We start from the raw sequence: 16,046 nt of genomic DNA, 5'->3' as shown, positions 1-16,046 counted from the left end.
TAATGTAATGCAATGTTTCCGAACACAAAACTCCTTCAAGCTACATTACATATATGCAGGATATACTGCAACTTGTTATAACTTCAGGTAATGATTCCTAAGGTCATTCTGAGTGAAAAATGTTATATCAGTGTGGGTACAATTCTCAACAGTTACTAAATTATGAGTATTTGAAATGTTTACATGTTTTGTAACATTTTAAAATGAGTGATTTTTATTGAGCAATAAATTTGCATCAAACTTTTCTTCAAATTTTTGAAAACACTACAGAAACCCATAAAATGTTAAGGCATTACCTAAGGCCCTAGTCCAGACCACAAGAAACAGTTCTGCTCCATAATTTCAACTACTCCAAACTTCATTGTTGGCATGATGCACTCTGGCAGAAGACATTGACATGATGCAATCTGGCAGAAGACATTGGCATGATGCACTCTGGCAGAAGACACTGCCAGATTACTTATGAGAACATCTAATTGGAATTGAGTTCAGCAAGATTTAACACTCCAAATAGCATCAAATAGCATTCTTTGCCGTATGTGAGGCAAGACTATTGATTGTGGTTGGTGCTATTTGGTTGCTATGGTTGGTAATATGTGCTACTGCTAACCTATGAAAACCAATGCTGTGGAATCCATACATAGTATGGATTCCACAGCATTGGTTTTACAGAAATTAATCCCTCTTGACACCTTAAACTTCTGGTTGATATTTTGCAGGGATATCTGATGACATTTTTGTACTATCCTTCCATGTACTCTCAGGTTACATGAAGTAAGCTTCCATGGTCTTTCTGCACATTGCTGGATAGTGGTGGTACCACCATCTTGCTCCTTTTTATAGTGACATCATCAACTGTCGATTTCGGATTGTGTAGGCTATCAGCAATTGCATGAATTTACAAGCCCAGGAACATTTCATAAAATGAGTTATATCGGTTCCATGCCATGATGAGAACAACTAATGTGTGATTCATACACTTTCCTTACATACCAGTCTGATTCACTTGTTTATCCGAGACAATCCAATGGATTGCTAAAGTGGGTGTCTGAATACTTTTTGGAGGGTAATAGAAGCCAAAAATCGCAAGTCATGTAACAGAAATGTCAAGAGTGAATTTACAAACTTCGCCTGCCTATTTATTTCTTTTTAGAACCATCCATTTGATTACTATTCTTTAAAAAAAAAACATGAAGAATGGTTCTTTTTAAAAAAGGCCATAACAGGTAACAATCCCAATAAAGCCCATTGAGAAAGTTTCAAGAATAAATAGAATTATTCTTACATTCTTAATTATAGAATGTAAGTTATAAAAATGTTATAAACAGTAATTATCTTTGTTTTCATAAAAGTATAATAAATCAACAATAGCCCACTTAGACACTATTTAAAGGCTGGATTATTAATAATGTTACTAAAGATAAGATTAAATTACTTCAGACCTTGCTTAAAAAAAAAGAGAAAAAAAAAATCATAAAAGCTGTTTTTTTCTCACTCCTGACATAAATCTGCACCTTGCAAACTTTCTGTCTATATTTTTCATTTTAATAATTAATTGCTCATTCAGAATGAATGTTATGTTATCTGTCTAAAACACACAACTTTGCATACCTTCATTTAGGTGGAGGTTGTTTCAGATGAAGAGGAAGAGGATGAGGATGAAGTTGTTTCAACAGTAGATGACAAATATAAACCTGCTTCTCTAGAAAAGATGGTTACTCTAGTGGCACTGTTAGTAGAAAAATCCCGTGGTGAAGATCAGAGGCTTCATCTGTCCCACAATGATTTCAGTGCTGTGGCTGGAGGAAAGGTATATATGTAATGCTCCTTAATCAATATGTCATTCTGATGGCTAACAGATTTCAAGAATATATATTATGAGCTTTGCTTATAATATATATTATATATATGATTACTTATGAGCTTTGCATTATATTAAATTCTGATTCAAAGATGTTTCAAAATTTTGTGTCAGTAATGACTTACTTGGGAGAAAACTTGCAGTTTCCTCCCAAGTAATATTTTTGTAGGTATGTGTTATACCTACATATTATTGTTGCCTTGTAATTGCTACATTCTTTTCCTTTTTTTTTTTTTTTTTTTTTTTGTTTTCTTAGTGTTCCAAATACTTATTTGTACTCTATGATCTTAGTTCACAGTTAATTTTCAAGCAGAGGAAGCCCCCCATGGGTTTTTCAGCCTGCACAACATGCAAATTGACCCATTAATGCACAATGAAAAGATCTCATCTTGTGAAATTTCTTTCCTTCCTGAGCTGAGTTTGACCAGATAAAAGTTTAAATCCAAAACTTGAACTTTTAGCATAGTGAAAACACAAATTTTTCAATAACAATAAAAATATATATATATTGTATTTTTTTTTTTTTTTTTTTTCATGTAAACCCCAAACACGAGAGGTATTAGAATCTATAGTACTTAGTACCGTTCTTGGGTTGGAGGTTGAGAAGACGAAAGAAGATATTTGTTGACATTGGACTTGAACTTCCATAGACTGTAATTTTCAGGAAATACGTGTGAAGGAAGATTGTTCCAGAAAATGGCAGTTGAATGAATAAACAAGGAAGATGAAAAGTTGGTTCTGTGAGTTTGAAGTTGGACAGTAAATGGATGTTGGCTGGTGGTGGCACGTGTTCGGACTGTTTTGAAAGAGAGAGAGTGGAAATTATAGAAGCCAATTCAGAAGAACAGTGCCCATGGAAGTATCTATAGAAGAGGCATGCAGCAGAAATAGTACGTCTATGAGACAGTGAGTGGAGAGACTCTGTTAGAGGCGAATCATTAATTAACCTAACTGCCCTCTTCTGAACGGAATCAAGAAACCTGAGAGAGGTTTTGGGGGCACCACCCCAGATGTTGGAACAATATTCCATGGCAGGGCACATTTGCGATTTATACAGAGCGAGCAGCTGTTCGGAAGAAAGGTATCGCCGTCAGCGAAAGAGAAAACCAAGTTTTTTAGATGCAGAGGAAGCAATATTTGTAATGTGCTTGTGCCAAGAGAGATTAGAAGTCAGGGTAATCCCCAAAAGAGATATATCATTTTGCCTAGAAATTGGAGTTTCACTAAAGATAAGCAGAAGAATCCTTTTTGTGAGATAAAAGACAAGACAGAGTTTTAGAAGGGCTAAAATCAACTAAGTTGTCATTGCCCCACTGGAGAATTACCTGAAGATTGGCATTTAAGGAATTTGTAGCATATTTTCGAGAAGTTGAAGCTGATTAAGCAGGGAAAAGTTTCTCAAAATGGAAAGTAGAATGCAATGTGCTATCATCGGCAAAACTATGGATAGGAATTCCAGTCTATGGAAGAAGGTCATTAATATACAAGAGGAAAAGAGTGCGGAAAAGAACTGAACCTTGGGGACACCGGTATTAGTGGAGAAGTTAGAAGACAGAGAGCCATCTACCATCACCCTCAGTGAGCGATCAGAGAGAAAACTGGCAAACCATAAGATGGAAGCTTGTTTAGAAGACCATTATGCCAAACACAATTGAAAGCCTTTGAGATATCAAGAACAACTACTTGTGTTTCACCAAACCTTTCCATTGAATTAGTCCATAAATGGGTAACATAAGCCAGAATATCACCAGTGGATCGACTCTGACGGAATCCATACTGGCGATCTTTGATCAGACGGAAGGTTTCTAGGTAGTTTAGAGTTGGTGGTTAATTGATTTCTCCATTACTTTAGAAAGAGTAGAAGTAATTGCAATGGGACAATAATTGGATGGGAGGGATTTGTCACCCATTTTAGGAACTGGCTGGATATGAGCATATTTCCAAGCAGAAGGAAAAAACACCTTTGGAATAAGAAAGTGAAAAAAGGCGGCAAAGAATAGGAGTAAGTTCAGGAGCACAGGTTTTGAGAACAATTTGAGAAATACCATCGGGACCTAGAACTTTCTTAGCATCAAGATTCGTCAAAATCCTTCTGAAATCCTTTTGACGGAAGACCACAGAAGGCATTGAATGGAGCATGTTGGGAATGGTGGGAGGTGTTTTACCAAGATCATTAATACATGAGTTGGAAGAAAAATGGGATGCTAGCAGGTCAGCTTTATACTTGGCTGAAATAACAACAGAACCATCTGGTTTGGATAGAGTAGAGATGGGCAAAAGTTGCTACCATTAGGGCAAGAAGCAAGTTTTCAACTCTTAGCCTGTTCAAACTCTAGTTTGGACTGATTAATAACTGCTTTACAATTGTTGCGAGCTTTGGTGTAGGCAGAAATTGAAACTGAAGAATTAGAAACAAGCCAATTACAATATGCAACATTCTTCTCTTGAACAGCCTTAGTACATTTATTGGGAAACCAAGGTTAAGATAAAGGACGAGATTTTAAAGTGGGGTGTGGGAAAAAGGATTCCATTCCTGCAAGAATAATTTCACTGACACGATCTGAGCAAACATTGACATCAGAAGTTTTTAAACAGTAATCCAACCAAGGAAAAGAAGAAAAGAAATCTCGCAGGTCATCCCATTTTGCATTCTTTTAATTCCAAACAACACGAGGTTGGTAATAGCCATGAGATAAAGGCTCCATTGGAGAAGAGACAATCACCAAGTTGTGATCTGAAGTGCCTAAAGGAGCTCTCACTTTGACCGTATACTTAGAAGGGTTGTTTGTGAGAAAAAGATCAAGCGTGTTGGCTGCATGATTAGGATTGTCTGGTGTAAGTAAATGAACAATCTGTGCAAGGTCATTAGTAATTGCAAAAGTCTCAGCATCTCGACCAGCTGAGTTGGTGTGACTAGAAAACGGAAGCCAGCTGGAATTGTGAACATTAAAATCGCCAAGAAAAATTACGTCACTGTTAGGAAAGTTGGACTGGAGAAAGTCAAGTTGCAAAGAGAGGAAGTCAAAGAGCTCCAAGTGATTGGTGGAGTTGGGAGAACGGTAGAGACAACAGATGAATTTGACACAATGAGGTAGAGAGAGATTAAGCTAGAGAAGATCAAAGAGAGGACATTCCAAATTGCCAAGTCTCTGACAGGGAATATCAGAATGGACATATGCACAAGTACCACCTTTGAGGCGAAAGGAATCATACAGCGAATAATTTGGGCATCTGAGATGAACAGTAGTTGAATCAACCGATAGCTGAGATTCTGTCAGAAAAAGTACATGAGGTTTGGCAGACTGCAAGTGGAAATGGACATTGTTGAGATTGGAATTGATACCACGTATATTTGTGAAATGAATTAGGAAGTGTTTGGGAGGTTTAGATCTTTTCGCAGATAAGCTTGCTCTATTAGTTTGACAATTCATGGTGTATTCAATTTCAATACCCAGATCCTTGACATAACGTGGCCTCGACAATGTTCCCTACTTACACACTACTCGGACTCCCTCCAGTCACTACCTGGCAGAGTAGAGGTAGCAAGATTATACACTAGCTGATCCGGAAGCCTCCTATATAGTTGCCAAATAGGTTTTATCCGGTGTGCTAACTAGTGGCTGGCCTACGAACACCGTTTTAGAGCTGCACCCTCGAAATGTTAGGAATATTGGATCTCGCCACGACGTTCATCATAACCTCAAAAGTCATCGATGATACTGCATGATGGAAGAGATAGGGAAGGGTTGACCGGAACTTAGCTCTAGAGACTAAACATGGGTTCCACCACTTCAAGCCTCCAACAAGCAAAGTGGTGGTATTGCACTGGTTGAAGAGAGTCATCTACCACCTAGTACTGCCTGGTAACATAGTGTGGTGGCATTCCTCCATGTGGTGTGGGTGCCACACCTCGACCCCTGCTTATGTTGGTTCACACCTGGGTGGTCTCCCATCATGTACTTGTGCATGGAGGTTATACCCAGGATTACTAACAGTCCCACCATCATGAAGGTGCAAGCAGAGGATTTGGCTGTCACAGACTTTCCAGACTTCACCGAAATTGGGTCCACTTGTCTTGAGCGGTACCCGAATATCAGTTCCATCAGTGTTTTAGACTCCCAGGTAGCAAGTACAGCTTGTCTGGCATATCTGAGAGAATGTTTGTGACAACCTCAACCAGTATAAATTATTACTTACAAGGTCTCCATGTATTATAGGCAAGCACATATATCCTTACAATTTAAAACAAGGGTTGATAATATTTTGACACTAGCAGGCATAATTAACATATTTGTTACATTTAAAATTGGACAATCCAGTTTTACAATTATTTTATAGCAACATTGAATTATGATAATATTTTTTAGTATACAAAATATTTTGGTTAAAGGTTAAAATATGCCAAATACTATCAACTTTTCTTCTTGTTCCTTGTTTTTTTCATTTTTGGTTTATTTATCAAAATTCATAGAGTAGTAGCAAAAAGGCTTATTGGGCATTCTGCTGCTGCACAAATCAGACCTATACACAGAATGCCAGTTGCTAGTCTCTCATTTATAATATAAATAATGCTTTTTTAACTAAAAAAGTGGCCCATATGCTTTTCAGGGTGAAACTAAATGATTGTATTGACCGAAATAAAATTTAGTGCTGAAAGCCTCGAATCATGGAATATATACTAGACATACAAGTTAGTGCAATGCATCAGTTCTGTGCGTAGTAAATCACCGAAATTGTGAAATAGCATCATTTTCATCACATCTCATATTATGAATATCTTCACAACGAGTTACCTGTCATTGTACTACTTCAGATAAGTAAAGCGCCCCCATTAGAGTAGACTTACTTATTTGCGGTGGATGTCACTACCCAGACGGCCAGTTCAGGGCTATTTGGCCCTTCATTGGTTGGTGGGTGGGTGGGTGGGTAAGTAGCCAGATGATTGTATTGTGAACTGTAATTTGATACAAGTAATGACTCTGTATAACTTCTGTAAGTGTCATTGATTTTCAGGTGTCACTGTTGTTTAAAGCTCTCCACATAACTGCTTTGGTATTTTGAAAGTAAGTGGCTTACAGCAGTAGATAATAAAAAGAGAAGGGTAAAGATGTCACCATAGAAAAAAGAAGATATTATTCATGCCTTCTAATAGCATAATTATTTTGATTATTGTGCAGAAATATATTTACATTTATGCTTGCAGAATATTTATGTAAGTTTATTTATTTCATGAGAAGGAATTACTGTAAGACAGGATATCCTGCAATTATGAAGCTATATCTAAGAAGATACACTGAAATTAGACTTGTAAATAAAAAGTAAGTTCATTGAAATTATACAGGATATCGAGCAGAATTACTACCACTAAAAATGTATATATATTTTGTAATATAATAATGATAGGATAACAAGTTTTTTTTTTTTCCAGGTGCGGAAACCTGCTAAATTTGTGTATCCAGAACAGTAGTTGATCATGCATGCTGTTTCGTGCATGCAGAACGCTTAGTATCAAAATGGTGCCATTCACTGTGCAAAAGAAAGCTGTGTTGCTTTAGGTTTGCTGAGTTAAAGTGTCCTGTTACTGTGCAAAAGAAATTCAGGCACGAATATGAAAAGAATCCACTTGAACATCATAGCATAGTGAAATGATATTAACGGTTGTTGGAAACAAGTTTTGTGTTGAGGGAGAAAGGAAACATCAACCAAGCAGTGGATATGGATTGAGTTAAAGCAGTCCAGGAAGCTTTTCAATGTAGCCCTCATAAATCCATTTAATAGTCCAGTCACAAACTGCATATTTCACAAGTGCCTAAATGAAGCACATTCACTCAGGAAATGTTACCACAAATAGATGATGACAATGCATTTTCTCCATCATCTTTGTCAGAGAAGTGCCTTCTCTGATGAAGCCACTTTTCACGTTTCTAGTCCATTGAACTGACACAATTGTCGTATCTTGGAGCAGTGAAAACCCATGTGGTAATGGAATATGAGTGACAGCCTGAAAATTAACTTTTGGTGTGCCATGACTTCAAATTCCATGACTGGGCCATTCTTCTTCTTCTCAGAATCCACAGTAAAGGGGGGGGGGGTTCAGAATTCCTCAACATGCTGTGAAATTATGCAATCCCTCACCACAAGGATACCTTTTACAGCAAGATGGAGCCCCACCACATTATGCCAATCCAGTGAAAGCCTACCTGAATGAACAGTTTCCAGAGAGTTGGATTGGAAGAGTAGGTCTCATCACATGGCCTCCCAGATCACCAAATTTGACCTCTTTAGATTTATGTTTATGGAAGTGTGTAAAAGATCTTATGTACCAAACATTGATGCATGGTGTGGCTAAGTTACAGGAGTGAATAATGAATCCATCATGTTGCAGATGCTGCTAAACACCTGGCAAGAGATACAATACTGCCTTGATATCTGTCGGGCCACCAAAGGTGCACACATGGAGGTCTGCTGACATTTTGGAAGTTTGTGCATATGTGAATAAAAAAAGCAAACATGATTTCATGACCATTAGTTTAAAGAATATATACTTTTTTTTTATTGGTAGTAATTCTGCTGAACATGCTGTATTTCCACTTTGGGGATATACAGTTTTATCCCCAAAAGTAAGAGATTTTTAATTTTGGAAGTATTATTACCAGATGAAAAGAGAGAAAAAATGGATTTACTCGTTTCTTATTTAATTAAATAAGAAACAAGTAAATCTTGTTGTTTATTAAAAATAATACTGGTCAACATGTAAAAGTTATGAAAACGAAAATACCCGATCTTTACTAATTTTGTGCTACTGAACACAAAAATCACATTAAAATTTATCACTTGTTTTCGAATTACATTTGGGATCTCATATTAGTGAGTTACTCTATATTATCAACTGTGGCTCTCAAAAAAACACATGGCAACACTGCAGTGTCAGTACCACTACTCTCTTATCATGTGATCGGCAACTGTTGCCTCACTCTGCATCACATGATAAGATTGTCAGCTCAAGTGCACCTTCAACTCTGTTGCAATAACCCTCGAATACGGCTAAACACTGGGTGATTTATTCTCAGTTAACGGTTTTTATCTGTGAGATTCTTACTTTTTTGCACAATATTTGTGTAGTGTAAGATTAATATGCCCTGTAATTGTGTGAATAGTCCGGATGACTTCTGTTACATATGTGGAGAAGTCAGGTTATCTTCAAGAAAGCTTCCCTCCCATATCTCAAGCCATAAAAAAGGCCTAATTCTTGTACTTTGGGCATAAAGTAGGTGACTGTGACCAGGACAAGAACTGGGCACCACACATTTTCTGCACTACCGGTTCATCAAAACTCAATACGTGGGTGAATCGAAAAGGAACTTTTATGCCTTTCGCAGTGCCCATGATATGGAGGAAGCCAACAAATCACATCACAGACTGTTACTTCTGTACGGTGCCTCATATTAGAAAAGGGATGACATGACAATGAAAAAAATGTGGACAGTTACGTAGCCAAATATATCATCTGAAATTCATCCTGTGCCTCACAGTGAAGTACTACTACCTATTCCTGAGCCACCCGACCACCTTTCCATACACTCTGATGAAGATAGAGACTGATGAACATCAACTTGATATACACAAAGAAGTAAACAGCAATCTACATTAGGGTATCCACCATTTTGTCCAAACCTTTACCCTTCTGAACCACATAACATCACAGAAAGTGAGCTTCTTATCATGGATCTCGAAGAGCCGAAGAATAAGGCAGAGATTTTGGCCTCGAGGCTACAACAGTGGAATCTTCTAGATTATTCTGTGAAAGTGACAATATTTTGTACTTGAAATAAAGACTATGATAAATTCTATCAAACAGAATGTGAACTAACTGTTTGTAAGGATGTTGATGGTCTAATGGCAGCAGTGAACATGAGGCAAATTCCCAAAGAATGGCGACTATTTATAGACTCTTCTAAGGTTAGCCTTAAGGCTGTGTTATTACACAATGGAAATATGCTACTTTCAATATCTCTTGCTGATGCTATCCACAAAAAAAAGAAACATATGCAAACATGGAGAACATCCTCTTAGTTGTAAATTATCAGAAGTATGAGTGGCAGATATATGATTTAAAGGTAATTGCCATTTTATCTGGACTACAAAAGGGTTACACTAAGTATTTTTGCTTTCTCTGCTAGCGGGATAGTCGTGCCAAGGATATGCACTATGGGAAGAGGAGTTGGCCTTAACAAAAATCATTAACACCTGGAATGAAGAACATAGCATTTGAACCTCAGGTAGATCGAAATAAAGATTTGCTTCCACTACTCCATATCAAACTGGGGCTCATGAAAAATTTGGTGAAGGCTTCGGAAGTGAACGGTCCTGCATTCACATACTTGCAAGAGAAATTCCCAAGACTTAATACGGAGAAGATGAAGGTAGGCATTTACATAACAAGAATTAAACTTAACTTTTTGAAAGGAACAAGATTTACTTGTTCCTTTCAAAAGTTAATTAAATGGACCACCCATTGCTTGCCATGAACTTGGCTTGGACGATCCCCAAGCCAAGTTTGTGGCAAGCAACAGATGGTTTAATAGGTTCAAGCATCATGCTGGTTTCCACAACATTAAAGTATGCAGTGAAGTCACCAATGCCAATTCTGCAGCTGCAAATAGGCAACTTTTCAAAGGTGAACAGTTCAAATGTGTCCTTAGTAATAGAGAGAAATCAGCATGGAAAGACTTTAAAAATGTTTCGGCTGGTTTTCTAGGAAATGTTAAAGCCGGCAACTACAAGCAGCTTGTGGAAGATCTCATTACTACTTACAAAAAACTGGGATGCAACATGTCATTGAAGGTACATTTCTTGCACTTTCACCTGGATTTCTTTCCATCAAGATATCACAGCAATGGAACAAACGTACAAAAGCAATTGGAGTGCCGCTGTGTTAGCCGATCGTTGTTGGATGGTGAAAGGGTTCCTCCCGAGCTGAATACAAGCAAAAGGCAAAAAAAGGTCACGTGTTGATACAGGTATGTTCATAGTTACATCTTACTTCCATAATAATAAATAAATACCTTGTGTAAATATAAAAAACTACTTTTTCTAGAGCCAATCTACCATTTTAAGCACTATTTCCATGTTTAGCACCCCAAGATATATAAAGTAAACTTACTTTCATGCCTGAAACAAGATATGATCCAAAATTTGTTGTTCAGTGTAATTCACCATTTTCATAAGTTAAATTACTCAGAAGTCATTGCCATTTTCAAATTGACTGATTTTGGAAATAAAGCACAGCCTTCTTCAAAACTTAGTTATGAAATTGCAAATGTCATGCACACTAGTACCATGTTAACTGCACACCATTGCCAAACATTACCATTCAATTCAAAATATTCAGTTGTTTTGATTTGAATATTTGAATTGAATTAATTGATGCATTAATAAATTCTCTCCGAAACAAACAGCCAGCCAACTACTCTTGTTCTTTAATTTAATATACAGGAACTCCCCGACTTACACAAATTCGACTTTACATAATTTTTGCCGGCCGGTGCAAATTGAAAAAAATATGGAAACGTATTTTGCCCTTGTAGGGATAAATGGAGGTATTGTGAAAATATCGTAATGTGAACCCAATAACACACTGGGTTTTTTTTTTTTTTTTTTTTTGTAATTCGTTCCAAATCCGTGGAAGTTGAAAATTTTGATATATTACTAAGCTATTTATCTCTCTAAAAGGTCATTTTTATAATGGAAATTGTGCTACACTTTCATCGTTATTATATGTTCTGTTATAAGAACGCCTTTGTGATATTTTTCTAAAGCACGTCTCTGGAGGTCACCACGTAAAACAATAAAAACAATTTGCGTTTTCCGGTTTATTGGGCTTTACTGTTATTGCATCTAATGATAAAGAGGTGGTAAACTCGATCTTATTGATTTTGCAATAATACTGATAACTGCAATTGTGTGGGTTTTTACGTTATTATGGTGAAAGGTGTTACCCTTCGCTGAAATCTTCAATCATAGAAAAAACATAAATAAATTTTCTGAATCTTCTCTTCATCCCTATTTACTTATTACAATGGTGAAGGGAAAGGGACCAACGGAAAGTGCAAGTGCTGACAGTGCTAGGAAATGAAACAAAAAAATTGATTTAGAAATGGAGATGAAAATGATTAAGAAGTACGAAGCAGGACAAAGTTTGTCATCTATTTCAAAGGAATTAGATCTTGCTGCTTCAACGGTGAATACTATTTTAAAAGATAAAACTATTTTAAAATTTTGTGCACTTAATAGTTTATTGATTTTATCAAGTTTAAAATTGAATATATATATATATATATATATATAACATACACATATATCCTCAGTGATCACTGAATTTTGACCTCCCCATCAAAATGTAATAAACTATGCTGATAACTCTCAGTATAAAAAGCTGAACTGCTTCTTACCCTAAAGCATTGGTAATTTACATCTGATTGTGCAAGTAAAAGTGATAAAATAGCAGTTATGGGATGTAATAAAGACATCACACAATTTCAAAGGGCATGATTTGGGAACTCATGCATCAGGTGCTTCCTTATTGAAAACGACACATTGTTTCGGTTGTTCACAGTCTACTGTGGTTAAGGTGTACAAAGAATGGTGTCGTATAGGTCAAACCACTTCCTGCCAACAGAACTGTAAAAGATTAGGCAAGGTGGATGTTTGTCTTTGTCATGTTATATTGTGATGTTTAACATCACAATATAATATGGGAAATTCAAAAACAATATTCATTGCAGACGGGCTGCAAGAGTAGCTCATGGAGTATTGTCAATGATATACAAGAATTTTTCCAGCAGGGATAAGGAGGTGATTATTCCCTTGTATAAGGCAATGGTCAGGCCACACCTAGAGTACTGTATACAGGTCTGGAGGCCTCATTTCAAGAAGGATGTAGAGCTGCTACAATATAATATGGGAAATTCAAAAACAATATTCAGTGCAGACGGGCTGCAAGAGTAGCTCATGGAGTATTGTCAATGATATACAAGAATTTTTCCAGCAGGGATAAGGAGGTGATTATTCCCTTGTATAAGGCAATGGTCAAGCCACACCTAGAGTACTGTATACAGGTCTGGAGGCCTCATTTCAAGAAGGATGTAGAGCTGCTGGAACGAGTACAGAGAAGGGCAACAAGATTAGTGAATGGAACAAAGGGGTGCTCTTACGAAGAAAGGCTAAGTTTTGCAAATTACAGTGTCAGGAGACTAGGCACCAGCGAGGTGATCTGATAGAGGTGTATAAAGCCTTGAATGGTTTGAGCATGCTCAATGCTGATGGGATTCTTCCTCTTGCTCAGAATAATCACCTGAGAGGGCATAAATTCAAATTGAGGAAAGACAGATGTAGGATAGACGTGCGGAAATTTGCCTTTAGCCAGTGGGTAGTTGGTTGGTGGAACAGACTTCCATCCCTTGTAGCGGAGGTTGATAGCCTAAATAAGTTTAAGGCTCAGCTGGACAGGTATTTTGAATGAACAGAGGGGTGAAATGGAAGTGGGTTTTTTTTTTTTTTTTTTTGGCTGATGCTGCATAAGCTTGCTTTCTTGCATCAAATGCCTCTACTAATGCTAATGCTAATTCCAAATGACTGTATGCCATGTACTCAGACATAGGTTGAAAACTAAATTAAAACAATGTTTTAATTTAGTTTTTCATCCAACTTAGGTTACCTAAATACTTGGCCCTTTGAATAATGAGTACAGTTTTCACCCCTAATACTTTTATTGTAAATTCTCCAATTTATCCAGTATATATATATATTATAATTAAAAAATATATATATACACACACACAGGTAGTTCTCGACTTTACGAGTTAATTCGTTCCTAACGCGCGATCGTAAAGCGGGAATTAGTTTCCCATCCAACTAGACATAATGTTAAAAATAGGGGTTACATTATCAACAACAAAATTAGTTAGCTAATTAGTTTGTTTAAACAATGATTGATTTATCCAAAGAAATGGAGACGTAGCCTGTAAAATCAAGCAAATTATAATAATATAGAAATTATTTATGACTTACAAATGTTAAAGAATGTTTATTCTTCATCATCGACTAAATGCACATTCGTTGATTACTTATTATTGGTTCGGCACTTGTGATTTGTTGCACAAGGAGTTGTCTTCTTGAGAAATGCTTTTATTTCCGTTCAAGAGGTGTTTTTTGGAGGTGGGGATTTAAGAAGCTTACTTATTACATATATTTTATCTATGCTCCTTGTGATTAGATCCCCTTTAGAATAACTCCCCAGTTGCACATCTGACTATTAACTTCACAGAAAATTCTTGGTTCAAGGGGAAAAGCTCTTAGGTGTATTTAATTCCCTTTGGATAGGCTTGTGTTCAGAAAAAACACACAATGTTGTATATAAAATTCAACATTGTGTTGGATGTTGAAAAACACACAATGTTGTATATAAAATTCAGTTTATTGTACATATTTACATGAATACATCAAAACCAAAATGATTAAACCCAAACATATGACTACATGATCTAGTCTCATCTTCTTATATACATATATCTTAATCATGCATCGGTTAAAACCATTAATAACAGTACCAATCCCGTTCAATTCCCTTCTGTATACATTCAATTCTGCATCATTTAAAACCATCAATAACAAAATATCAATCCTCTTTCTATTATTTCTTACATAATTCAATACTTATTCATTTACTTATCACAATGATTATTAACAGGTATCACTCACTTCTAATTCCCATCCAAAACATATTTAATTGTAGCCTATCAAGCAATTATATACAAGGCATCAATTACTTCAAATATTTTATATATATGTATTCCCTTCCAAAATTATTTATATATCTATTAACTTGCCCTGGCTAATGTCCTTCAGCACATATCCTAAAATAACCTATCCTTACAACTGAGTAATTGTTATACACAGTATCTTTTAAAATTTCGAAGTTCCTACAGTTCTTGGTGTGTATGAGAATACTTATCTAACTAGCCACTTACTTAGTTATCTCAAGGGTCTGCGGCATGTCCTTCATCTTTCTCGCACTGAACAGCAGGTCAATTCCATCTGGAACGCATCTCACAAACCTTGGAGAGTTCGACAGGAGTTTTCGGGTTTGCTTCTTGGGTTTCGAGTACTTTTGCTCCTAAAAAAAATGATTCATTTCATCTGGTCAGCAGGTTTGTTCTCCCTTCGGTCCGGCTCCGGATTCTATCAGCTTCAGCTCCATTATCTCCTGGGCATCAGAAATCTTGTTTATCCTACAATCAGCTAACTTCGCCGTATTCTGCTTTCTCAACTATTTTAGTTGCCTTCTGCTCTTTACTGAACTCTGTAAAAAACTCTGAAAACTGTGAACTCTCTTTACTGAAACAAAGCCGACCGGGCTAGCCGGGTGGGTAAAGTGCCTGCCTGCCTGGCAACCCAAAGGTCGCGGGTTCGAATCCCACCTCGGGCTTGGATCAAAGTACTGCAAAAACCTTGGGAGGTGCATTATGGCCACAGAAGACGATGCGCCAACAACTACAAAAAAAAAAAAAAAAAACTGAAACAAAACTGTGTCTGCTACTGGCTGACGGATTGACTAACTGCTACCTGATCCCCTTTCTTCTCTCCAGCACTAATTTATACTACAACTACTCAACTTACTGACACTGACTGACTATACCATCTTAAACTGGTCAGCACTTGCTGAACTCTGACCGACTAAACCATTTTAACTCACACCGACAAAATCTCAACTTTGTGTCTCTTTGACTAACTCATCTTCAGAAATGCCGACAAAAAACTCAACTCTGTCTGTTAAACCATTTTCACTCACACCGACAAAAATCTCAACTTTGTGCCCTCCTAAACCATTTTCACTGACACCGCCAAAATCTCAACTTTGTGTCCTCCTAAACCATTTTCACTCACACCCACAAAAATCTCAACTTGTGTCCTCCTAAACCATTTTCACTCACACCTACAAAAATCTCAACTTTGTGTCCCCTAAACCATTTTCACTCACTCCCACAAAAATCTCAACTTTGTGCCTCTTTTCCATCCTTTCACTGCCTTTTTCCTTCATCTTACTCCCGATTTCGCCACGCCTATTCTCAGTGACTCCTTGCAATCCTATATTCATTTACGAATTCTTCTCGTTTGATTTGGCCTA

The 16,046-nt window shown here is 36.8% G+C and overlaps 1 protein-coding gene across 1 annotated transcript in view; it reads left to right on the top strand.

The window, feature by feature from the left end:
- puf (ubiquitinyl hydrolase 1 puf) overlaps positions 1–16,046 on the top strand; it is a 1,022,896-nt gene that overhangs the window by 634,303 nt on the left and 372,547 nt on the right. Inside the window, exon 57 of the mRNA XM_090376705.1 lies at positions 1,622–1,810. Within this exon, the coding sequence (XP_090232831.1) occupies positions 1,622–1,810 (189 nt within the window). The remainder of the gene's footprint in view (positions 1–1,621; positions 1,811–16,046) is intronic.

This window comes from Mastigoproctus giganteus, chromosome 6, assembly GCF_048544385.1.
Source record: "Mastigoproctus giganteus isolate SK-2022 chromosome 6, ASM4854438v1, whole genome shotgun sequence".
NCBI lineage: Eukaryota > Metazoa > Arthropoda > Arachnida > Uropygi > Thelyphonidae > Mastigoproctus > Mastigoproctus giganteus.
Note: the sequence above shows the minus strand (reverse complement) of the source record. Positions and strands in the feature narration are given on the sequence as shown.